We start from the raw sequence: 26,609 nt of genomic DNA, 5'->3' as shown, positions 1-26,609 counted from the left end.
CCATCTTGGTTCCACGGTTCTTCCGAGTAACCCTTGGTTGGAGTCAGCTCACGCTGGCTTGTTTCAGTCATTCACACTCCCTGCCTGGCCCCAAAAGCATCTGAGTTACTGCTCCTGTGACCCATGATTCTTAGCCTGTCTTGGTTTTCTGGAGCGCAGGAGGTTTGTGCTTAAAGCCTCCTCCACCCACGTCATCTTTTTTTATTCAAACCACTTTATTGAGGTGTGATTGACATATGAAAAGCTATACATACTTCATGTGCACAACTTGATGAGTTTAGAGATAAGTATATACTGTGAAACCCTCACCACAATCCCTATCCATCACTTCCAAAAGTTTCCTCGAAAAGCTATACATATATCATGTACACAACTTGATGAGTTTAGAGATAAGTATATACTGCGAAACCCACACCACAATCCCTATCCATCACTTCCAAAAGTTTCCTCCTGCCTTCTGTTTTTATAATGATGATGATGAGGATAAGAACACTTATAAGATCTACCCTCTTAGTAAATTTTTGGGTACACAATACAGTAGCGTTAATTCTGGGCACTCTGCTGTACAATAGATCTCTAGAAGTTATTCGTGGCCGTGTAACTTCCACAACATCCTGATGGAGCTTCTTTCCATATGGCCTCATGGGTGACTGTTACCATGGCAATGCCAATCAAAACACTGACTATGCCTATAGTATGTGTGAGGTTCCTTCCCTGGGTGGAATTTATTTCTACAGTGAAAATTTGGCCTCTGAAAATCACATTTTCCATGTTTATCACATTTAGAGAATTTCTTGCATGAATCCTCTGGTAAACAAGAAGAAATGCACTTTGACTAAAATATCATTTTCACATTTGTTATATCATATGGTTTCTGACATCCCTTGGAGGGGCTTTTACAAATTCCCAGCATGCACTGGTGATGATGGGCTAGGTCTACATAAGGGGGCAGAAGGGGCCAAACATTAATTTCTGCATGTTGTATTCTAGAAATAAAATTGTGGTGGTGGTGCTCGGGTTATACTATATACCCATTTCCAAGAGTCTCATATATTCCAGCTGCTAAGTAAGTAGAATGCAGTTTATTTATTTAATTTTGTTGACACACTACCTATTTCCCAAAGCAATCTGAAGTCACCAACAATAAACTATAAGATATAAAAAGATGAAACTATAAAAAGGAGGGAACAATTTGACAAATACAGACATCCCTAGCAGATAAACAGAAATATATGCTTCTTCTAGCATCCATGGTTTGACCCAGAAGTTAAACTATTTGATCTGAAAGCCAATGAAGCTGTGATCCATGTGGGCGAGTCTCTGAGACAGTCTGCCTTAGAGAATTGTTCAGCAGATAAAAAGCAAATGTTTTGGGGGATAAATTGGGAGATTGGGATAAATTGGGAGATTGGGATTGATATATACACACTACTATATATAAAAGTTAACGAATAAGGACCTACTGTATAGCACAGGGAACTCTACTCAGTACCCTGTAATGGCTTATATGCGAAAAGAATCTAAAAAAGAGTGGATATATATGTATATGTACAACTGACTCACTTTGCTGTACACCAGAAACTAACACAACATTGTTAAGTCAACTATACTCCAATAAAAATTATTTTAAAAAAAAGAGAGAGAGAGAAGTCCACTCTTCATTCTCACCTCAAAGGAGAACAAACCTTAACTCCTACCCTCACCTCTCCTCTCCCCTTGGACTCTTCACTTGCTTACCCCCCACCCCAGTCTCCTCTCTCTCTCTTTCTTCCTCCCTCTCTCGCTGTCTCCTTCCCTCCCCACCTTCTTCCTTCCCTCCCCCCTCGGCTTATTCCTCCAGCTCCATTAAATTCTTTCTTGTGCACATTGTCTTACCCTTGCTGTTTATGATTGACACAAAGGTTTTCAAAAGTCTTAGAGTCTAAGAGAGGGGGCCAGCCTGTAAACATCTGCACATTATTATGCTTTGTTCTGTCCATTCATACAGCGAACGTTTCTTGAATGCCTAGTGCTTGCTGTGGTCTATGCTAGGGCCTGGAGGCAAAGGTGAACTAGGCAGCCTCTGAAATGCGTCCCAGTTAGCACAATGCGATGGGGAGTCGGGTGGAAGTACCCTCCTCCTCACCCCTACCCCATCCCAGGTGGCGCCCAGGCCTGATGCCCTTAATGCTGACACTGTGAGGTAATGGTCTGCAAGGCACTGCTTTCTGGTAGGCGTTTTCTGTGCCTCCTGGTGAAAGGCCACTTGCAGCAAAGCTCTCCTGAGGTGACTGTCACGCATGGGGCTGCAGGCACCCTCACTCAGAGGAAGGTCAGGGGCAGAGGTCCCCACACGGAAAGGCAGACACAAGCCATGGTGGCAAGCGCCAAGCATGTAACCATGGACGCACACAATCTGAAGCTGCTTGAAAATCAGGAGACACAAAGCAATCAGGGAGAAATCCTCTAATACACTGATGGAATGTCCTGGAATGTCCTCACTCTCTCCTTCCAATGTGTGCAAAATACATGATAATAAAATCAAATTGTTCTCTCCCTAATCAGCTCACAGAAAGCTCTGGGCAACTTCTAATTTTCTGCAAAACTGATTTTGTGGGGAACATTCAGTCTTGTGCTGGTTGGGTTTCACTTTAGCAGGTACCGGAGAGACAGTAATCAGGAGAGAGTGTGGGAAGATTCCAGCGGCCCTCTGGGTGAATTCTGCCAGGTTTTAATGCAGTGTAAATACCCATCCCTGCTCCCACTCTGAACTGCCGAAACAGAAGGCAGGACCTCAAGAAAGCTTGTGGGTCAGCAGGTTCAAACAGAGTTCGCCAGGCAAGTTCCTGCCTTCCGGACTTCAAGGGCCTCAGGCTCCGGAGCCACACTAATTCATCATACAGCTTTTCGCATTAGCTGTGTGACCTTGGGCAAGTGACCTTGCCTCTCTGTGCCTCAGTTACCTCATCTGTAAAATAACGATCTCACAGGGTAGTTACAAGGATTCCATAGATTAATGTAGAAATAGGATTGCCAGACAAAACACAGGATATCCAGTTATATTTGAGCTTCAGATAAACAACAAATAATTTTTTGAGTGTAAGTATATCCCAAATAGTGCATGGACATAACTCTATTTTCATTTGCTAAATCTGGCAGCTCCAGATGGAAAGCTAGTGGAAGGGTACCTGGCAGCTAGTAAAGGCTCAATGAGTGTCAGATGTTATATTCTGTTATTGGTAACTTTGGGGCGAAATTAATGACTTTGGAATTTGGTTTTGAGGAGATTGTTGTTCTTCGTTTTGTGTCTGAACAACCTTTTGGAGTTAAATTAGGAGGGTCTCACCCTTCTGGTCACAGAGCCACAGAGCATCTTCGCTGGGGCATCTGGCCACACAAGCCCAAGTATCAATGACCCAGGGAAGCCCACCTCCAAGGCCACCTTCACCTGGCTCCACTCACTCTCTCACCATCTGCATCTCAGACAAAGTAGAGATGCCTTTTACATATAGCAGAGGCAAAGGCACAAACGTGGATAGAGGGAAGTGACATTTACTCAGACCTACTGCATGTGGGGCTCTGTCCCAGACACTTCCCGTGTGTTTTCTCATAATCCTCCCAGCAACTCTGCGAATGAACCTCAGGACACCCATGAACAACTTGGGGTGATAATACCTCCTGACCTCACAGAATTGTGCAGAGGAAATGAGAAGATGAAAGCAAAAGCCCTGAGCATGGAATTAGGGAATTAGTACATTTCTTTTCTCTCCCCTCTTTTCCCACTTCAATCCCCACTTTATCAACAAAAAAACAGACATGTTATGTCCGGGGCCGCACAGCTGGTAAATAGGGGAAGAGACCAACACCAGGCCTGTTGGCCTTCCCGTTACACACATTGCCCTTACAAGTCGTCTCCAGGTCTTGGGTCTCACTTCCCCTGGTTCCTGGTGCTCTGCAGGCCTCTGACACGCCTCTCTTATTCTTCCCAGCTACACCCTCCCTCACGAGCCCCTTCCTCCAGGAAGCCCTCCAGGCTGAACACATAGCTAGAGGAAAGACAGCAGGGGCACCCCTCTCACCTTCCAGGGGCCCAGCCTTCCCAGGGATCCATTCCCCTTCCCTGGAGTCAGCCGAGCACTGCGGGAGCTGGGCCATCTCCCGGAAAGCTCACCCTTTAATAAACCAGCAGGTCACATTTTGTTCTCCTTAAATAAACCTTATAGAAACATTTAAATGTTTATTTCGCTCATAAATTCCCAGGAATGCACAACAGTTTCCTAACTGCCTGGGTGCAGGGATAAATATAGGCCAGTGGCACAGACGGGAATATGAGCTTCCTTTCCCCAATGTCATGTGACTAGGCCTGGCTCAGAAGCTCTGGGCAACAGACCAGCCCCAGTCCAGGCAGGAGTGGGGAGTTTAGCTCCTGCGCTTGGACGCTGGCAGACAGCCTGGAAGAGGACTGTGCAGGAAGGCAGTGTGGGGTGCTGAAGTCGGGAGGTCTACACTTCAATCTCACCTGGGTGACCTCAGGCAAGTCACTTAACTTCTGTGAGTTTCAAGTTCTCAAACATTATGTGGAGCTAATAATCCCCCTTTTCCAGGCTTGTTTTAAGGGTGACAGTGACAGTGAGGATGGTGATAGAGGGTGGGCACTGTTGCAGCTGTATCCCCAGGTCCCTCTCTCACAGCCTGGAGGGCAAACAGGGACTGCCTCTGGATAGGGGGCCCTGGCCGCAAAGAGGACTTAGCACTCTCGTGACAGGATAAAAGGACTCTCTGCGGACTTGCGAAAAAAATGATTATTCCAGCAGCGAGTGCTAAGAGCATGGGAGAGAGCAGAAGTGCCTCTGTCGAGCTCGGCTGGACCTGGGGCTCCTCCCTGCCAAGCGCTGAGGACCAGAACCCGGTCTCCTGAAGGCTCCCAACGCCCACTGGGTGCATCTCCGCATGCACCCATGGCCTGCCCTGCCTCCGTGGACCCTCTTTCCTGTCATTGTCCAGTCGATTCCTAGCAGTCAGGGGTCAACCCCCCACAAATTATCCTGCCTTCTTCATCACTGTTTTTACTCTCATGTCACAGACTTCAGGAGCGTAACAGTGCGCACAGTGTCTATTATAGCCTTACGCTGCGGGTTGTGGGGGGGTATCACTCAGCCAGCCAGCCATTCATCCGTCATCGTCTATCCTCTCCTCCTCCCTCCTGTCCATCTCCTCCTCCTTTAAGTCTAGGCATTTAATCATCCATACAGCCAGTTATCCACACAACCATCCATCCCTCCATCCCTCCATCCCTCCCTCCCTCCCTCCATCCCTCCCTCCCTCGCTAAGCTCCTACCACACGCTAGAGCTTATGCTGAGGGATGGAGACACACACATAGCCCCTGACCCTAAGTAGCTGGCATGCAATCTGACAGGGGACTCAGAGAGACAAAAAATGACAAGCTACTCCATTGCTCACAATAGGAACTAAGGACAAATAATTGTAATGTACATTCCTGACCATCTGTAATAACCAACATTTCTAAAGCACTTTCTGCTCTGTCCTAGGCACTTCCACAGCTACAATCTCATAGCTCTTACTCCCTGACCAGAACCGCTAGAAGCCATCCTGGTGGAACAGTCCTCTTGACCCTTTCCAAGCTTCTTTTCCATAGAGGATGGGGCATCAAGCACCTGCCTCCCATACCTGGGGCTTCTGGTGTCCAGGACACTGGCTTTACTGCTGGGTGGAGCCAGGGAAGGAGACAAAGGCGGCGGGAACAGCTCAGCAGAAATGGGTTTGGATCTCCACTCAACCACGACACAACCATATGACCTTCAACAATAATACAACCTCCCAAAGACCCAGTTTCTTCTTCTATAAAATAGAGATAATAATAATATCTACCTTGGGAGATGAGACCACATAGCAGGTGCCCAATAGATGTCTCCAATACCTTGTACATCAGACTCTAATGCTTTACTGATAATTTACTTGAATATGTTTCACTGAAGATCTGAATGGAGGCTGTTTTTGCAAAGGGTGGGATGAGATAAGTATGAATTCAAAATCCTCAAGTGGAGTATTCAAGGTACTGCCCAGTTTCTAGGGATTAGAGTGTACTTCCTTGCCTCAGTTTTCTCACCTGGAAAATGGGATAATAATCATACCAACCTCTTAGTGTTGTTGTATGTAAAGTGCTTAGAGCAGTGCCTGTCACATAGGAAACACGGTATGAGGGTTCTCACTGGGTTAGTCGGGAGGGTGTGGGCTATTACTGTAACACAGTGGTGTGAAGCCCAGGTCATTTCCACTCTGCCACATAGCTTATATCTCATGTTCCTATGGAACGGAAGCATTTGCTGCACCTTCCGGAACTCCCTGGCTGCTTGGGGAACACTGCTTGGAACTCTTCTTAAAGGACAGCCGTGCGGGATGATGGTGGTAAGCCTGAATGGGTCTCTTACTACGCTAAGCAGGAAGAGAGTTCCAGGTTTGTTATGGTGGCAGCTACCATGCACTCCAGTTCTGAGCCAAAACAAGGGGAGACCCCGCAGCTTCGTGGTCAGAGCTTCTAGGAGCTCCACAAACAGATCCCTTCCTGTTAGGGCCGCATGCAGAGGGCTGCTTCTCCAAAAAACACTCCAACCTCATTTTTAGTTAACTAACATTTAGGGATAGGGGTTGGGTTGAGAGTAGGGATGCCACTGGTTAGTTGAGCGCTGCAGTGATCTTGTCAACCAGATGCTGCTGGATATGAGGGTTAAGCATCAATTTCTGTCTAGAGGATCAGAAAGTGCAGTACCAAGTAGGTGCTCAGGGAGGCCTGGGGTGAGAGTAACGGGTGCTTGTGGCCTGAAGCAGGAACAGCACAGTGGCCTGGGTTTCTAGGGGTCAATGCCCATCCAACTGGGCTGTTTCATCAATCGACTGAAGGAGAATGAGGAAGGGGGTTGCACAGGATGGGGCAAGGGCAGCTTGGGTTTTGGGCAAGATGTGTGACATGGAGCTTCGTCCCCTGGTGGCACTGGCTCACACACCTGAGAGGATGGCAGGCAGAGGCATTTGGTGAGACTCAGTGCCACAAGCTGCAGTGCTTCAGGGTTTATGTGGTGGTGAGTTCTGCAGGGCCCAGGTCGGCCCTCTCAGACAAGTGGTTTTGGGAGCAGAGGACAGTATTGCCTTGGTCCAGGCACCTCTCACAGAGGCGCCAGAGCAGGGAAGAGACTAACAGTGTGGGCTCTGGGGCCAGGCTGCCCGGGTTCAAATCCTGGGCCTGTCACTTACGAGCTGTGTGACATTGGAGGAAGGTACTGAACTTCTCTGTGCGTCAGTCTCCTCAGCTATGAAATGGGGCTGATGATACCTACCTCATAAGGTGGCTTGGAAGTTAAATGAGTTAATAGTGTAGTACCTGTTGGCATGAGGTTAGCTGATATTAGTGGTTTTGTGGATAATGGAGAACAGGGTGAGGGGATGGTCAGGGAGTGGTGGTCAGAGGGATGCTGGAGCACATGATGTGAAAGATGTGAGGTCAGCTTATGAGCTCGCACTGACCTGTCCCTGGGGGCTTCCTGAAACCCTTGGAGGAGGATGGGGGGCTTTCCAGGTGGAAGTGAATGCCAGTGAAAATTGGGCTCTTACAGCTAATATGAACTTCCCCACACCTTCAGGTTTGTAAGGCCCCTCTGAGAAGGCCATGTGGTCCCAGTGAGTGGAGTTTCTGACATGGCTGCTGGCCACAGGCCTGGAAAGAGCTGGTGTCCTGGTCACACTGCCTCTGGGGCCTGGGGCCAAGTTTGGTGCCCCACGGTGAGGCAGAGGCAGGCTGGTACATGTGCAGGGGAGGGGCGGGAGGAGCCTCTGAAGGCGGTCATGGCAGCAAAGTCTGGAGGAACCGGAGGCTGAGAGGCTCTGGGAAGATGCAAAAACTGCCGTCCTGCATCTGTGGGTCTTCACCCCACGACAGGCCATTGTGAGGGCAGAACTGAGGGAGAGTCGGGCTCCAGCTTGACCAGGAAACAGAGCTGCCAACCACGGCACAGACCCACCCCAGGGTACCCTGGTTCAGAGGGTCTAGGTCGGCAGAGGAATCTGGGGTTAAAAAGCTCCCAGGTGACTTACACTCTGCAGAATTTTGCCTGCCTTTGGAGGAAGGGACTTCCTGTGACCTGAGATCCCTTCTAGCTCTGATGGCCTGTCATTCTGGGGTCCCCTAAGGTCCTAGGCTCCTGTCCTGACAGCTTCTATTCCTGCAAGAACCTATTGGCTACAAGCTCACCCCGTTAAGCTCCTCCCTGTTCAAGGACCAACCCAGGAAACACTGCTCAGGATGCAGTCTCACACAGTGCATGGTCAGGAGGCTTTATTTCTTTGTGGGTTTTGATTACAGCTTCTGATTAGGGTCCTAAAGGGTCTGCCTTTCTGTCTGCGTCTGTCTGTGTGAGTCTGTGTGTGTGTGAAAGTGCATTTAGCATCCATGTGTGTGTGCGTGTGTGTGTATGCATGTGTATGTGCAGAAAGAAAAACAGGATCTAGGCCTACAGCTTTTGTGTTTTTGTGTGAGAAGGCCTCAGCTAGTGCTCGTGTCAGTGATGGGAAATGAGGGCTGGGGCCTGAGGAACCAGAAGTAGGGCTGGACCCCGGGGAGCTGTAAAGTCAGAAGGATGCTCTGTTCTTTGCCTGCTTCACAGAGTGGGAATTCACACAGTACTGGGAGTTCCAGCCCAGCCCTCCTGGCCAACCCTGCTTGCATGGCCTCTGCTGCTCCCAGGGACTCAGGCTTCAGCCCCCGGAGGCTCTGGCCCAACTCACAAGGCCTGACCCCGCCCTGAGGCTGTGGCTGCCTGAGAAGCCCAATGTGGGTCGTCTGATAGGTGCAGTAGAGGGAGATCCTCTTCACTGATGATGCCCGTGGGCTTCTGGAGAACTCAGGGAGGCCCAGTGCCTGTCAGTCAGGGCAGAGAATAAAATAATACTGAATCTGATGTGGCCTTCAGTCTGGGGTCTAACCTGTCCCAGCTCCATGGTCCCTCAGGCCAAAGAAGGCCCTCAAGGGCTGGGCTGAACAGACAAGAGTCCAGGAGGCAGCCGCTAACACCTGCCCGGGGAAGAGACGAGGAACCAGAGGCACAGGAAAGTTAACAGACTCAGCATCACGTCTCTTGACCAGGATGTGGAGGAGCTGTGACTTGAGCCCAGTCTGGGCTCACTCCAGAGTCCACATTCTTAAATCCTGTGCTAATGGTCCTCTCTTATAGGATCTGGGCATGCTGGCTCCAGCTCACCTGAGTTCCTCATGGGTCCTCCTCCAGCTGGATGCTGGCAATGCAGAGGCTATCGGGACCTGCAAACAGTCTCTTTATTGTCTTGTCTTCCTTGAGCATTTGATGGACCTTCAGAGACCACGAGGGCCCATGGTCTGTAGTATAGAAGTCTGGTTCTGGTTCAAGGTCACATGGAAAGTGAGCTTGTGGGGGCCCAGAATCTGGACTTTCTGCTACTCAACTAGGGGTCTCTAACCCTCAGCTGTGTGGTGAGCTCATGGGGCCCTCCCCCTGCTTGGCCACCCCTAGAAACTCACCCTCACCTCTGACCCAGTGAAGCTACATCTACGTGTGGCTTGAAGCCATGATGGTCAGAAAGGCCAGCGGGCTTTTGTGCTGTCTGGTTTTGTGTCTGTTGAGGAGAAGGTTTGAAGTGTCTTTTAATTAGAGAGGTTTGGAACCAAGAGGAACTGAACTCATTGTGAAAGGATCTCTTCACTGAGCGTGGAGTTGCATCTTTGCCCATCTTTCATTTATTTATTTTTTAGGAACACTTATATTCTTGGGGAGCAGGGCATGGCAGCTGTTTGGGGGAGTTGCCCAGGATTCGGGAGCTAGATTTTGCATCAGAGTCCAGCTTAAGGGCACTATCCTTGTGAGTAAAGTGGAAGGGGCCAGGGATGACCACAGCAAGAAGTGGTCCCGGGCTGGGAGGTGGGGATGCTAAGGGGACAGAACCTGGGAAAGTTGTGACCTGAGGATAGGGAGCCGTGACATTTGAATCCAGATGTATTTTACTCTGTGCTGTCCTTCCCTTCTTTAAACTCCAAGCTTTCAGTAGACTAGGACATCTTTTGTTGGTTAAACCTTACGGTCCACTGTTAGCAACTCTTTGGGGGAATTGTCCACACGTGGTAAGCAGCAGCAGCAGGAAGGGGGCAATAGCAGAGCACACAGTTTGGGGAAGACTAGATGTCACCCGTGGAGGAGCAGAGGAACAGCTCAGAGCCACTGAAAGCAACTGGCGAGCAGCACCTACCGCAGCCCAGGACATTTCTGGGAGCCGGGGCTCAATAAAGACCTGAGCTGCTGCCTGCAGCCAAAGGCACAGGGGCTTGGCTCACTGTCGTTTAGAAATTCAACGGCTCTCCAAGGCTGCCAAGTTCTGCAACATCTCAATCCCATGAGCTTGGGATGTGGGGATACAAGAGGCCATTCTTTTCTAAGTGTTTATTATCTTAGTTCCCACAGTTATGATGTGTAAGGAAAACAAATGTCATCATAACATGAAACTATTCACTAAGAATCTGCCCACTTGTCAAATTAATGCTCACTCATACAATCTTCCCTCACTTAACAAGTGTCTATCCCTCTAGCTCAGGGCAGTTTGGAGAAGTGTCAGATACAACAGGATGATATAAGTTCAGTGCAAACCAACTGCAAAGTTCATGAAGTTCACAAAACCATGTCTGAGAACTTCACGTACAAGGTCTTAGACCAATGAGAAGCAGATGGAGTTGGACCAGTTAACAAATGAAGTCAAAATTATGAGGATGATGGCAAGATAGGTTCTTCATGAGAGAACGATTTGAATATTGAGGGATTGAAAGAGGTCCTTAGGAAAACGAATGAACTCCTTAAATATTAAACAAACAGAATCTCTTAATGAAGGTGCTATAAGGTAAAATGTGAAGGTTGTGATAACACATGAAAAGCTCATTTTGTTGGCATAAAAAATATACCAATACCAAAGTCAACGCACTTGATTAAAATTCTTTGTTCATTCTAAAAATTAGCGTGCAAGCTATGTTTTGTAATATGTACGGCTAAAAATAACTTGTCTTCACCATTTCATTTGTACAATATAACCTCAATGAGCCCCTTTAATTTACTTTCATCATTTCCTTTTTTATAATAAAACCTCACTGAAACCCTTTTTCACTATTTACTGAGCAATTTTGACCTTCATTTCAAGTGGATTCACTTTAAGTGACCTTGTGCTTGTGCCCACGACCCTGATATACGAGGCCTTCCGTGCTGACGGTCCTCCTCCGAGTCTCTCTCCATCCTAGGAGGGTGGTGTGACTTCCCTGGGGGCCTCAGTCAGACACAGCCTAGAAGGTACCACTCTCAGGATGTGTGGGGACCTTGGTCAATTCAAACGACCTTTGGGTATTTATTCCTCGGCGTGGAAGCCTCACACCTTCCCCAGGCCCACTGCAGCCTGCACAGGCTGTCAGCAAACCATGTGGCCTCAGCCCAGGGCGCTTGGTGTGGCCCGGGCCGGGCGGGCTGCAGGCAGGGGGGAGGCACTTACTTGGCCGGCCGGGCTCTGGGCTGCCTGCGGCTCTCCGGGGGGCTCCTCGTCCTCGGGAATGTGGGGCATGGCAGCCTCCTGCTGGGAGTGGCTGCGCGTGCCCGGAACCTCCGCTGCGTCAGCCCCAAAGATGCTCCAGGAGGCCTGGGCTCCACAGGCTGAGGAGACGCCAAAAGGACAAGTCAAATCCACTCCCATCCCTGACCCGTGCTGGGTCCCGTTTCCAGGTGCCACAAGCCGCGGAGAGAGCCTGCTTGAGTTTGCATCAACAAGGGCTAAAATAGGCGAGCAGAGGGCATTCGGAATTGCATTTCCTCCTGTTCTCTGGCTCTGTTTACAAAGTCAGAGGTGACCCAGAGATTTTGCATCTAATTTGGGCCATAGAGTAAACACAGCCATCTCAGAAGGGAGAAGAGTGCTTCGAGCTCCTCAAAGCCATAGCCGATGGAGGACACTCCATTGGGAGCCAGACCTGTATTTGTCAAACGTGTGTTGAGCAGCTACTGGGTGCCAGGCACTAACCTAGGAGCATTGCCAACATCACCTAAATTAATCCTCACGATGACCTTTGATGCAGGCATTACTATTCACATTTTATAGATGAGAGAACTGCTTCAGAGAGTAGAAGTCACTTGCCCAAATCATACAAAGGACGAAGCATTTGAATCCGGATCGTCCTGATTTGGAGGCCACTATACCACACAGCCTTGCTTGGCCAGGTGGGGGAAGAGGAAAGGATGGTGTCTCCCAACTTCCTGCCCCATGGCTCACCTCATGCCCTTCAGCAGCTCCTCTAACCCTCAGTACGGGGCTCTCTCACTTGAGGACAGCTCTCATTGGACCTGTCAGGCCTGCTAAATTCATGAGTCTAGAGGCTCAGCCAGGGTGGATCTCCTGTGCCTTGTGCAGTGCTCGCCCTCAGCAACCTGGGGTTGCTTCCCCAAAGCTACACTTAACCCTCCCCATGGGGTAAGGCCTGGCTGGGGTTGACTCCAGTCAGCATAATCTCACCCATCTTGCCACAGTGATTGGCTCAGGGATAGACAATGGATCCAGCCTAAGCCAATGAGCACGTGGCAATGCTCTGGGACCCAGATGCTTTCTCTTGCTCTGGGTGGTGGAGTGTGCAGATGTGAGACCTGGTGCTGCAGGTGCCATTTTGCTTCCATGAGGAAGGTCAGACTGAGGAGAAATCTGACACACCCAGAGGAGAGCAGACCCAGGAGACCTGCAGAGAAACGGAGCTGGAGCCCTGATCAAAGCTCACCTGCAGCTGGAACTCTTTCTGAACCAGCCAGTTACAGAAACAATTAAGTCTCTTAGTGTTTAAGTCAGTTTGAACTGGGTTTACTTGTAACTACTAACTTGTAACTATTTGTACTAACTTGTAACTACTAATGACTGTTACTTGTAAGTACTAACTGCGCTTTTGCACTTTCATGTTTCTTGCCAGTCAAGAGGTGTAAGACCAAAATCTCTCCAATAAACCTAAGCCAATGGGTCTGGCTCCTCTGCTTCCTCTTAGAAAAGGGGACCAGTCATGTCCGGTCTCCATCTGGAGAGGCAGGAGAGCAGAAATAGTAGATAGAGCACAGGCTTTGGAACCAGATACCTAGATCTGAGTCTTCACTCTGCCACTCACTGGCTGTGTAGCCTTGAACCTTTGCTTCACCTCTGAGTCTTGGTTTCCTCGTCAGGGGAACAGAGATAAGAATGCCTCCCATGTGGGATTGTCCCAAGGATGAAAAGAGACAAAGCACCCAGCATGGAGTAGGTGCTCACAGAGGCTACCTGCGTGCTGTTCGGCAGCCCAGAAGCTTGGCCAGAGTCCAGAGGGCTCTGCCTGGGCTCTTCCCACCCCTAAACTCCTTTAGGTCCCCTGCCCTAGGGGGATGGATGACACCTCCAGGGACCTGAAAAAGCAACAACCAGCCTGGTTCTGCAACTTCAGAGGTTCCTTGAAGGAGCTGCTCTGGGAGACAGCATGTGAAAGGCACCAGAGGCAGATGTCATCCTCAGACCCTGCCCTTGGCTGCAGTCAGGGGGCTGCTGGGACACACACAGGGCAAACGGAGGACATTGCCATTTACTGAGTATCCACTATACCCTGGGTCCTATGCAAGATGCTGTCTGCTGGAGGCTGCAGGAGGAGAAGCCAGGAAGCCCTGCCATCACCCAGGACACCAGGTGATCTTCCTGGACCACAGAAAGGGCTTGCGAAGGCCCTAGAGCCAGAGTGCTGTGGTGCAGCTCAGATGTGGCATCAGTCACAGCTCTGACAGACGACCCTAGCTAACACACATCTCTTGACTGAGCTCCCTGAGGCAGGCAAGGGGTCTGATTGATCACGGATACCCAGAAGGTTCATCCAGAAATGCTTGTTGACTTGTATTTAAAGAACTGGAGAACTTTAGCCCCGGGGTTTTAGTCATTGTGACCACCATCTTGACTTTTGTCATTCTCTGCGGTGGACAGGGAGCCCTATTCAGCTCTGAAACAGTTGGGGTGACCCCTGCTGGTCGGCTCAAGAAATCTCATCTCAAGAAGATGATCCGTGAGCAGAGTCATTCATTCCTTCACCACCAACACTCACACCTACTCTACCATAAAGATGATGAAAATGTGGTCTTGGCCCTCAAGGAACACGGAGTCCAATGGTGGGAGGAAGTTGGAAAACAAGATAAGGAGGTAAACACTTTGGAAGTGAGAAGCTGCAGGATCCCAGAAAAGGGTCCCTAACTCCAGAAATTGAGACGAGTGGAATACAGTTTTAGGGAAGAGTCCACGCTAGAATGGCATTTAGACTGAATCATGAACACTGAAATGCTGACTGAATTTCTCTGAACAGAGTAACTGGAGGCCTAGTGGAGGAGGTGAGATGGGAAGGTGGGTCATGGTCAAGAGGACAGATTTAACCTGGCTCTTGGGAATGAGAGCTCTGGGGCCAGGGCATGCTGTGCCTCCCAGCTCAGATTGTTTCTGTATGAGTAAACTCAGCATCAGGTCTGCCCAAAGGTGAGCTCTGTAGTTGATTACTATCACCTTGACTTGGATTTCAGCAGCAGTGACAACAGTGGTGCTGGGCAAAGTATATGGTAACAGGGTTTGAGGGTAGCAAAAGAATACCCACAAACCCCAATTCTACCAGAAAAGTGCACTACACATCCCAAGAAAACTCTTAAAATGATGTGTAATGTGTGTGCAGGTCTCCAGGCTGTCTTTCTTTTTAAATACTGTTTTATTTTGTTTTAATTTATTTATTTTATTTATTTACTTTTGGCTTCATTGGGTTTTCGTTGCTGCACGTGGACTTTCTCCAGTTGCGGCGAGCGGGGGCTACTCTTCATTGCGGTGTGCGTGCTTCTCATTGCGGTGGCTTCTCCTGTTGCGGAGCACGGGCTTTAGGTGCGCAGGCTTCAGTTGTTGTGGCACGAGGGCTCAGTAGTTGTGGCGCACGGGCTTAGTTGCTCCACGGCATGTGGGATCTTCCCGGACCAGGGCTCGAACCCGTGTCCCCTGCATTGGCAGGTGGATTCTTAACCTCCGCACCACCAGGGAAGTCCATCCAGGCTGTCTTAATAGGAGTATGGTTTCCAAAACAGGGAAGCTGACAGTTCTACTTTTCTTTTATATCTTAATCTACATGAAGTGTATTGTGCCCTGCAAGCTAAGAGGGATTCAGACAATCTGGGGCATGTTCCAAAAAGGGGAAGCAGGACAAGAATTTGTGTTTAAAGAACTAAAGACCTTTAGCCTGGAAAAGAGAAGGTACAGGAAGAAATAAAATCTCTTTGCAGATATTTGAAAGCCATTCATGTAATTCTATTGTCCCCAAAGGGTAGATGCATGGCCAGTGACGGAAAGGTGAGATCAAGGCAAGGGAAAACTTTCTAGTGGTTGGAACAGTCGGAAAATGAAATGGGCTGCTCTTTAAGGTAATGAGCTCCCCATTCCTGGGAGAGTTTCATCCAAGGCTGGGGCAAGGGTCATAGGATTCCTAACCCACCTCAGGGGGCTTTTCCAACCCTGGAAGTCCCTGAAATCCTGAACTCCTCCTAATCACAACAAACCACAGATTTGAGGGCCCCATCCCATAGGATTCTAGGACCACGGAATTCCAAAGTCGCATCAGAAATACCTCCACTTCCTTTCCTTCACCTCCTGCTCCTCAAGAAAGACCTGAAGTCAGTCCCTGGGTCAGAAAGCAAAGTAAAACAGAAACGAATGAAGTCAGACAAGCACTTAGAGGTGTCAGCTGCTGCAGGATAAAGCAGAGTGGAGGCTGGCTGAGGTCCCACCCTTGACAGGATGGAACCCCAAGATCCTCAGTGGGGGCCCCAGCAGCCCCACCCTCCCAGGCCATTCCCATGCTGCTCCTGCCCCGTCGCTTTCTCTCCCATCCATTATTGTAAACTCGTTGCTTAAAATAGCAAGGTAAAAGCAGAGTCCCTCCCCCAGGGTGACATCTGGGTTCCTCTGGAGCTCGTGGGCATGTGGACCTTGCGGGCATGTGGACCTCGCATCCATCACAGCAAAGTTTAGAATATAGTCTCCAGGAAGTGGCGATCTAGAGCAACGACCCAAAAAAGGAGAAAATATTTAGTGATGTTTGGTCTCTGAGCCGCTCCTTCTTTAACCCATTTTCAGGGCCCTTCTTGCTGCCTCTCCAGCTTGGTCAGCAAAGGGTTAGGTGGGTCATTGCCAAGAGCCATCAGCCCTTTGGACTCTACTCTTTCTGCCCCCAGCCAGTGCTTAACGATACAGCTCGGCCTATTTTACAGGAAGGAAAACTGAGGTGCAGAGAAGTGAAGCAACTTGACTGGTCCAGCTACCTTTGTTCCTGGCACAAATTATCTAAGCCTCTGCTGGAATAACTATCCAATGATTTGTGTCACCGAAAAGGCCAAAAGCCTCTAAACCACATTTAAATATTTTTATCTGCCCCTGGCTATTCATTAAAGAAAGTAAACTAATATACTTTTATTCCTTTTTATTCATCAGATATTTCTAGGTCGCCTACTGAATATCGGACACTATGCGAGGTGCATTTCAGATGCTATCTTGTTTATTACTTCCATTTTATATATTAAGGAACTAAGGATCAGAGAGCTGCAACAACTTGCTCAAGATCACACAGCTAATAAGTGGCAGGCCAAGGATTATAACCCAGGCTAGTTTGATTCCAAGGCCCCTCATCTTTCCCCTCTTCTACTCCGTCTCCTGCACCAGGAGTTCTGCTAGTGTGTAGCAGCTGAACGCCGCATGGGTTCTCCCTGTCCTGCAGGGGAGAGTTGGAGTGTGCATTCCCAGAGGGGATAAGATAGTGGTGGGACAGGGGAGAGGAAGCAGCAGGTTGTGAGGCTAGGGGTTTTACAGGGACAAAAGAGCGGGCCCACTGTCAGAGGCTGCATGATCCCCACTATGTAGGGTGGCAAGCGCACCCATTCATCCATCCATCGGTCTGTGGGTCCATGTGTTCAACCACTCAACTTCTTAATCTTCTATTTATACAACTGTCCATTAGTTTGTCCATCCAACCTTTCACCCCAGAAAGGCCCACACTTGTTAGGTGAGTAGCAGAGACTCTGCCCCTGGGAATGGCTGCTGTAGGACCCTGTGGGCCGTGGGGAGAGGGCAGGAGGGGGCTGCTCTGACAGAGCAGCCGTAAAGCACAGGCATGCCCATCCACAACTGGCAGAACACCTCCATCCTGCACATCTCAGTCATGGGGTGGGGGTGGCTTCCTGTGGGGCTGCCTATGTGCCAGCAGGCACAGGGGCCAACATTTAGAGTCATGATTTCTCAAGGGCCTTTACATCCCCTTCGGTGCTCTCAGCAACCCTTGAGGTGGATAGTGTAAGTACTATTATTATTAACATTATGATTAGTCTCATTTTACAGATGAGGAAACAGAGGCTCAAAGACTTGCCCTAAGTCACATCACCCATGAGTGGCAATGCTGGAAGTCAACCACAGGTCAGTCTGACTCCCCATCTCCCTGCAGGGCCAAGTCCACTAGCTCATGGGTGGCATTCTTGGTAAGCAGTGGCCTCTTACAATGGCCCCTGGGATGCCTCTCCCAGAGCCTTGTGACCAGTCCAGAAGAGACCAAACCCCGCTCTGAAACCACAGTGTCCCAGGAGCACAGCCTGCAAACTGAGTGGCTCTCATATTCCCTCTGTTAAGCTTTGGGTGTCGGAAGAGCCAGAGGCCCTTCTGGGAAATAATGAGTTAACCTAGACTCCACTGACCTTTCTGGAGTGACTCAGAATTCTCAGAAGGGAGTTTTTTTTTTTGTTCTTCCAGCTTTGAATTTTTGCTTTCATTTTAGCAGCACAAAGAATTTGAAAGAGATTAAGTTGCTATTAATACCGCTGGTCTATCTCTAGATGAAGAATTCGATGGAGGGAATTGTTTGGGGTGACTGCACACACATCCCTCTCAGTCCCTCTGCAAACTCAGAGGATGACAAGGAGGCCACTGGAGAAGGGCCAGTCCTACCCCTGCTCCCATCCGACAAGCCCAGACAGGGGCAGGGACTTGACCAAAGCCACACCTGTGAGTGAGGAGCAGCCAGAGAAGGTCCCAGAACCCTGCCCCCCAGCCCCACTACACATGTCAGCCTTCTGGCCTCTTATTTTGAAAAGTTTGCTTTTAGTAAATAATAAGCTGATGTGTCCATGCTGTGAAAGCAGGCATCCCTTGGCAGTGCCTCTGATCTTGGGTGAGTGAAGATGTTCCCAACTCCCTGTGTTCGCCCCAGGCAGCACTGGATACACTTGGAAAATCTCCTTGGGCATCAGAGATCAGCTCAAAGTGCTAAGAGGTGCCTCTGTGGGTTCCTAGACCTGGCCACCTGTGGAGCTGAGTCCTGTACCCCACAAGTGAGCCCAAGTTGGGGTCTCCCTCACAATAGCCCTATCTTGCTTCCTAACCTTGAGATGCTATGAGAGGGCTCTGGACCTTGGCAGACTGAGTTCTAATTCTCCCTCTGCCTCTTTCTTGCTGGATTAGTCTCCTCTTGGCCTCAGTTTCCTCATCTGTAAAATGGAGGCAATAGTACCTACCTTTTAAAGTTGTTGTAAGGATTAAATTAGGAAATACACACAGGGTGCCGCACAGACTATACGCTCAGTGAGTTCCTTTCCCGTTCTCTGAATCAGGCAGCTGAGTTCTCTGAGCCACGGCATCACCAAAACCCAACCAAGGCCCAGAGAGTTTGGTGTTCATCCTGGGTGGCAGAGTTCTTGGCTTTGTTTCTGGCACGTTAAGGAGACAGAGTCCTGGCCTGGCCAGGGCTTCTCCTCTGTACTGACAATCAGATAAAAGACCATCAGACATAATTGGAATTAAACCCGCCAGGGGCCATTCACTCTGCTGTTGGGCAACCAGTGGCTGCAGTGGTGGGTTTACAGAAACAGCATGCAGTACTGTGGTCAGCCCCAGGTCTGCACTGTGATCATCCAAGCTCTGTGCGGTGGTCAGTCCCGGGTCTACGCTCAGCTCTATGATGTGGCCTGTCCCAGATCTGTGCTGTGGTCAGTCCTGAGTCTACGTGGTTCCAAAGACCCTGACCTTTCTGCCACCCCTGTGCTGACTCCCAAAGCACAGAGGCTGTTATTCTGCAAGGGAGAGATGAAACCTAGCTTGAGACCTGGTGCAAGTGCTCAGGCTGCACAGGATAAATGAGAGAATGGATGACTGAAGGGGGCACAGTCCTCGGCATGTCAGTGGGAGCCCCAAGTTTCCATCCTGAAAGCAGATTTGGATTGAAAGGAGGAGTGGAGAGCAAGGGTGGGGTGTAGAACGGTAGAAGGAAGAGGCCTCGGGGGCAACAGAGAGGGGAGGATGAGGGACCGGAAGGGACGCCCTCAATGACCTCTCACCACCACCACAATCCTTCTGGCCCAGGGGCTGGGAGTACAGGGGCTGCGGCCCAGCGGTGCTTCGGCGAGGAGTCCCTGAGCACTCCCGACACTCCCTGGGGTCTGCACACTCTGGCCGTGCTCTCCAGTCCCAAGGATCTCTCATGGGCTCTTTTGGCTGGGGGTGCCTTCCTCCCCTGATCCAGAACCCATTCGAGCCCTGAGGGTGAGCCAGCACCTGCTGAGACCTGTACCAGGGTCACATCCAAGAGGGGAGGCCGGGCCAGCCCCCAGAGGAAGAGTACAGGAGTGTGCACGACGCTCGACGGGTGGGGGACGTGCAGGGGCTGCTCAAGATAGGTGGCACGTCTGGAGTCCTAACAGGCTCCTTGCTTCCCCTCGCATATCCTGTCCCCCACTGCCCTTCCCCTCGGGCAAACAGGGAGGCCATTCTGTGCTCACTGCCCGGGAGGGGCGCTGGGGGCAGTTGTAGCAGCAGGAGATAGAGGAAAGGGAGTCTATCTCTGCCTTATATGTCCCAAAGAGCTAGCCCTTAGGGAAACAGGAAGGGCTCAGGGCGCAGAAAAAAGGATTTGGGCAAAAACACCCTAAGTAATGGTAAATCTCCCCCCAACCCAAGACTAGTAAAGATTATGGGACAAAGGAAAGACAGGAAAAGTGGAGGGGAAGCAGTGAGAGGGTAGACTCTGGTGAGTCCCTGAGAACGGGGCCTGTGCCCTGCTTCCCTGGGGAAGTGGGAAAAGATCCCCAAATCTGAGAGCAGACAGGTCTTGGGCCCCATATCCCAGACAGAACCCAGAGGAGAAGATCCCAGAGAGAGGAAATGGCTATTTGATATGACTTGATAGATGAGGCCTTTAGACATCCTCACAGGGGGTAGGGTGGGGAGCACAGAGCGGAGAACACTATCATTTCTGTGCACCTAGGAGCAGACAGTTGCTAGACCTGAAGGTGCCTTGAAAAGGCAGGTTCAGAAGTTACCTACTAAGCAAGGACTGACAGAAACAGGAGAATCACCTTGTCAAATGATGGGCGTCCTCCTCACCCCGACTGTCTGCACTCAGGAAGCCCCTTGGACCTTAGATGCCACTCTGGAAGAAGGGGAGGGTTGGAGAAACCCTGAAATGCCTGGGATCCATGTTCTACACCCCCTGAAAAGTGGTCAAGTCCCAGCGAGACCTCTATCCACCCCCAGCCCCGGCCTTAGCCAGGACAGGAGGTAAGCCAGAACATCTCCCCAGCTTTCCTCTCCAGCTTGTTCACTTTAGCAATTCTTTTTTTAAAAACTAAGTCCACTTGAAAAAATTTTTCTTTCTTCTTGGAAATATGTGCAATTGCTTAATCGGAGGCAGTCTGAAGGCACAGGGAACAGCAGAAAAGTATCTAAGCCCCCCTTTGAGCTCCCAGGAGAAATAAATCTCTCCCAGTTCTCTTTGTTCCAGGCCGCCCAGCAGCCTCTTCCCTGAGTCACTCACTCCAGAGTGACATGAGTCATTGTCCTGGGGTCAAGGACAACACGCTATTTCCGGGTCTGCAAAACTGACCAGGACACCAAAGGGCTATCAGCAGGGCTTGATGCTGCCTCTAATCAATGGAGGACCAAAAGCTGCCTCCTAGATCCTGGGCCTGGTTCTACCTTCCCCAGGTGTGTGGCCTCAGTGAGTCACTGAGCCTGTCTTGGGAAGGAGGTGGATTTTTAGGCCCTTCCATCTTGTACTTTGTGGGAACTTCTCCAGTGGTATGCTGGTGCCTGTGTACCTCTTCCTAACTCCACATTTAGTGATGTTGAGTTAGTAACTTAAAATTGGTCATGATGGAAGTATTTATACCGCAGGAGTCAGCAAATGCTATATATCAAAGTCTTTTTTTTCCCAGAGAGCCGGCTGTTGAACATTTACCAGCACACTACTGAGCCCCTCAGTCGCAGGTCCCCTGCTCCTCACCTCTGCCAGGGAAGAGAAGGAATGCAGATGACTTGAACATCACCCCAGAGAGCAGGGTTATGGAGATGTGATTACCAACTGCCTTTGGGCAACTCTTCCCATGTGCACTATGGTCCCCTCACACTCACCATGTCCCAAACAGAACCCATCATTTCTCCCTGCCCGCAGCCCTGCTCTCCCACAAGCCCACTCCTGTGTGCTAGTGAACGCACTCAAGCTAAAATCCCAGCAGTCATCACTCCTCCCTCTCCATCACTCCCCACATTCAGTTAGATTCCGAGTCTTGTCAATCCTAGTTCAGGTGTCTTTGATCACTTCCCTTTTTCTCGTAGCCACCATCCCAGCCATGGCTCTGTGTGACCTGGGTCACTGCAACAGTCTCATTGGTCTCCTTACCTCTGGTCTGGTCCCTTCCATCCACCATCCACAAGATGCCAGAGCAGTCTCTCTAAAACATAAATTGGATCACCCTTCCCTTTTTCATAATCTTTGAGATTATAAGAAATCCTGACTTAGAACTGGTCCCTTTTCCCATGCAACCAGTTCTAAGTCAAGATTCCAGCCCCTCTCCCTGGCCTCATCTCTTATTTCAGCCATCATACACCTTATGGTCCAGCCACGATGAACCAATAGCCAACCTTCAAACATGCCCTGCTTTTTTAAACCTTTTGCATAATCCTCTTCCTTATGCCTGGGATGCCTTCCATCCCCTTTCTATACCTGATGAACTCCTATTCATCCAATTCAAATATTCTTTCCTTCATTCACCCCAGAAAAAATTTCTCCCTTCCTGTGTTAGTTTCCTATGGCTGCTGTGACAAATTACCACAAACTTGGTCTCTGAAAACAACACAGATTTATTATCTTACTGTTCTGGGGGTCAGAAGTCCAAAATCAGTCTCAGTGAGCTAAAATCAGTATCAGCAGGCTGTGTTCCTTCTGCAGGGTCTAGGGGAGAATCCATCTCCTTGCTTTTCCAGTTTCTAGAGGCTGCCTACATTCCTTGGCTGGTGGCCCTTTCTCCATCTTCAAAGCCAGCAGTGTAGCATCTTTTCTCTTCTCTGACCTCTTCCATCCTCACATTTCCTTTTTGTCTGACTTTGCCATGCCTCCTTCTTATAAGGACCCTTGGAGTTACACTGGGCCCACACAGCTAATGCAGGATGATCTCCAAATCTAAGGAACCTTAATCTAATCATATCTGCAAAGGTCCTTTTTCCATTTAAGGTAACATATTCACAGGTTCCAGGGATTAGGACACAGACATCTTGGCGGGGAGCAGGGGAGGATTATTCGGTTTACCACACTTCTCTGTTCTCCCAGAGCAATTTGCACAGATCTCATCTCAGCTAGAATTTGAGCACCTCAACAGCGGGGACTATACCTTATTCACATTTTTATGACTGTTTTAATATATATTCATATTTTTATGACCCACATCCAGTACAGGGTGAAACACATAATGGCCACTCACCAGATGTTGGTTGAATTAATGAATGAATGAAACCATATCACTAAGAAACAGATTAAGAAGGCTTTGCTTTAATTGGCAACTAGCTTCTGTAAAAATAGGATTCGTGTAAAGGCGACAAATTCAGATCCTTCAGGGGCCAGGCAGGTGAGGTGAATGACAGCCATTACGGGGTGCGGCTGACCACAGAGCAAAGGTGCCATCTAACTGGGGCAGTTACTATTCAACTGGGAGGGGGTGGTGGGAGGCGGGTCATGAAAAATATACCCATCTTTGTTGGCTAGATCTCCCAATTTTTCAAGAAAAGCCCAAATCCCAGATGTTTAAATATGAAATCTCCCAATTTATAAATGCTAAATGTAATTCACAAAGTTAGAGAAATACCATGTGGGCCAGACAAACACATCCCTGGTCAAGATTCAGTCTGCAGCCGCCAATTGCCACCTCTGATTTATACTGTGAGAAAAATGTTCCTCTGGGCTTTTCCTGCTAATTAATCTAATTCAAATCAAGTCCAATAAGCAGTGCCAACTATGAGCACTAGCTGAGAAGGCCAGTCAGCTAAGCAGAGATTGGCCCTCTCTACAGACTGATGAGGCCCCCTCCCATGGGTTCTCTGGGTGATGTGTGATTCTACAGGCCTCTCCTTGCTGTCCAGGCCCCAGAGCTGCTGCCTGAGGAGACGGATCTTTGCCTGGCCTCAGACCTTCGTGGGAGCCAAGCCCTGCTCCATGCAGAAGCGTCTCCCCAGTCCAGTGGCCCTGCCCCTGGCAGTGATATCAAATCAAACCCAGCCCAGAATTGGCGGCAAGCATGAGTCGTGGTGCAAGTAGGAAAGCAGGGATTTGGGAGTGAAACAGACCAGGTCCCATCACAGCTCTGGCACTTACAGCTCAGTGGCCCTTGACAAAGCAATGAACTTCTATGGGACCAGTCTGCTGTTTGTAAGACGGCATTAAGCTACTTCTCTCAAAGTGTTGTTATGAGATTTAAATAAAATAGGCATGGAAAGTATCCAGAACATAGTACATACTTAAGAAGTGTTCCTTTACTTACATCTGAGAAAGAAAATACTGATAACACAAATCACCTGTGCCTCATGCAACAGAGGACTTGACTTAAAACCTAGATATGCTCCTCTCTGGGCTTGGTTTTCTGGTTTTCCAGCCCACAGCAGATTAAAAACAGTGAGAAGACACAACTGACCACAAGGAAGGAAGCAGCCACATTCTGAAGAGCAGACACAAGCACTCTGTGTGGCCCAGACCCTGGGGCCACTGGGTCCGGGCCATTCTTAGACAGCCTCCCAGGCCCTGCATTCATCCCTGCTATACAGCCAGCATGTCCACGGTGAGCATGGATGAAGCAGAGTTCCCATGCTGGCTCCTTGGGAAAGACTGGAGAGTGAGTTCCATTTTAGAACATTTCCATCCAAAATGCTTCAAAGGCGTAAAGGTTTGATGCTTTAGACATAGTCATTTTTGTTCGCAATATATTGGTTGAGGGGGAAAAAAAACAGCTGGCATGATTCTACTTTCATTTAAAAATCATCTATATCTATATCTATGTATATATACATCTTATGTGAAATATATGTAGATTGATATATGGCTCTATCTATTCATGAGGGTGGGGGACAGAAGTCAAGATGGTTAAAACCCAAATGTTAAAAATGGTTATCTTCAAATGGAATTATGAATAAATTCAATCTAATATCTTTTGAATATTTATGCCTAGATTTTCCCATTTTTTTCTACAATGAGCCTGACTTACTTGCATAATAAATAATGGAATTGTTAAAAGAAAAAAAAAAAAGATAGTCTCTTTGGTGTCCTGAGAAATTAAAGGGAACGACCAGAAGCAGCCAATCTGAAAAGCCAGGAACAGCGCGCTACCACCTTGGGAAATTTGTTCCAAGCAAAAAGAAAATTTCTTGGGAATTCCCTGGCGGTCCAGTGGTTAGGACTCTGCGCTTTCACTACCGAGGGCCCAGGTCCGATCCCTGGTGGGGGAACTAAGATCCCACAAGCCACGTAGCACAGCCAAAAAAATGGTAATAATAAAGTAAAATAAAATAAAATTTCTTCCTTGATTCGGTAACACCCCATCTCCAAACAAACAAACAAACAAACAAAAATAACAAATGAATGTCCAATTCCCAGCATGCCTTTCTTTGCCATTCTTCCCTCCATGACCACTCCTTCTCTCTCTCCCTTCCCAGCTTTGTTCTGGGGAGTAACCATCAAGGTCTACATGCAGGAACTGGTTTGGGAAAGTCAGAAGGAAAAGATGGTCTGCACAGTGCCTGCCTAAATCATTCATTCATTTAAGAAACACATGTGAGTGGCTGCTCAGTGTCAGTGTCGTGCTGGGCACTGGGGCTCCAAGTGTGTCCTTCAAGGCTGCCTCCCCAGGAAGCCTTCCCTGACCTCTCCGGGATGCTGTGTGCTCTCTGGTCCATGATAGCACCTTGCAGCTGGCCCCATCTGCCACGCAGCAGTTTCCTGTACAAAACCACATCTGCCAAGCCTGAAGGCGGAGGGCTTTCATCTGTGCCCCGGCTGTGGAAACGTAGCACGGGTCCAGGGCTCAGTCCCTGGTGGATCCTCCTTTTGAAAGAAAGGACTCTAGGAATCAAACCACACCTTTCATCTGGCCTACTCCACACACAGCACAGTATGCATGATATTATTTATTAGCTTTTGAACCCTCTCAGCTCTGTGAGGGAGGTATTATACTTCCATTCCACTGATGAGGAAATCGAGTCTCAGAGGGGTAAAGTGACTTGTGCCGGGTCACACAGTCAGGTAACAGAGTCAGGACTAAGATCTGGGTCTTCTGTGCCTAAAACGGGATCTTTCTTCTTTCTCAAGAGCAGAGTCACTCCTGTTCCTATCTAACCTCCGCAGAGACAGAACAAGAGTCATCGGCAGAGGTTTCCGGACAGGGGTTCTGGATTGTTCCACAACACAGTCCTACCTCAGGGCCAGCAAGGGCAACCCTAGCTGAGGTACGGACCTGAAAGTCCTTCTCACAGCATCCCCCGGGGGCAGACAGGAAGCAGCTGCTCCATCTAAGGCAAACAGAGTAGATGGCTCTTCCCTGCTGGGACGGAGCACCCAGCTCAAGTCTCACCCCCTATTTATCTCCACGCTGGGAATCCTAGTTCTCAGAAGCTGTGGAAATAGGCCCGATAACTGGGCGGGGGTGCAGGGCAGAGTCAGGCCCAATATGTGCTTCAGGAGGCCAAAGGACGGATTATAACGGGTTGGTGACAGGAGCCTTCTGGGGGAGTGAAGAGCAGACCGTGACATCAGCGGCCTGTGTGGGGATGGGTTCCTTCACCACTCTGCCCCCAGTCTCCCCATCTCAGTACAGGGTTGGCTAAGTTGCCAGACTGTGCCCCACTTCCTGCCCCATGAGTTTGAGGTCCATGGAGCCTATTGAGAGCAGTCATATAATCAGTGGCGAGGGGTCTAACTGGCAACCCCAGGGCCGGAGGCAGTCTGAGGTCATCTTTGTATCACTTTCCCCATTACAGTGATTGGTTCAAGGGTGAGCATGTGACCAGCCAGAGCCAATGAGATACAGTAAGACTTTGCTGGGCATCCTGGGAATGAGATTCTTCTTCTTCTTCTTCTTCTTCTTTTTTTAAATATTTATTTATTTATTTGGTTGCACCGGGTCTTTAGTTGTGGCATGCGGGATCTAGTTTCCTGACCAGAGATCAAACCCAGGCTCCCTGCATTGGGACCACCAGGGAA

General features: G+C 49.3%; 1 protein-coding gene and 1 pseudogene across 4 annotated transcripts in view; one reads left to right on the top strand and one right to left on the bottom strand.

Annotated features, from left to right (window-relative positions):
- Positions 1–26,609, top strand: part of LOC309605602 (large ribosomal subunit protein eL42 pseudogene) — a 621,562-nt pseudogene that overhangs the window by 506,502 nt on the left and 88,451 nt on the right. The window lies entirely within an intron of this gene.
- IRAG1 (inositol 1,4,5-triphosphate receptor associated 1) overlaps positions 1–26,609 on the bottom strand; it is a 149,301-nt gene that overhangs the window by 66,724 nt on the left and 55,968 nt on the right. For all 3 annotated transcript variants that reach the window (XM_082341467.1, XM_082341469.1, XM_082341466.1), the window contains exon 2: positions 11,546–11,703. In XM_082341467.1, the coding sequence (XP_082197593.1) occupies positions 11,546–11,614 (69 nt within the window). In that variant the 5' untranslated portion in view covers positions 11,615–11,703. The remainder of the gene's footprint in view (positions 1–11,545; positions 11,704–26,609) is intronic.

Source organism: Balaenoptera borealis (assembly GCF_965194805.1).
Source record: "Balaenoptera borealis genome assembly, chromosome: 11".
Taxonomy (NCBI): domain Eukaryota; kingdom Metazoa; phylum Chordata; class Mammalia; order Artiodactyla; family Balaenopteridae; genus Balaenoptera; species Balaenoptera borealis.
The sequence above is the reverse complement of the archived record's forward strand: the minus strand, read 5'-3'. Positions and strand labels throughout refer to the sequence as shown.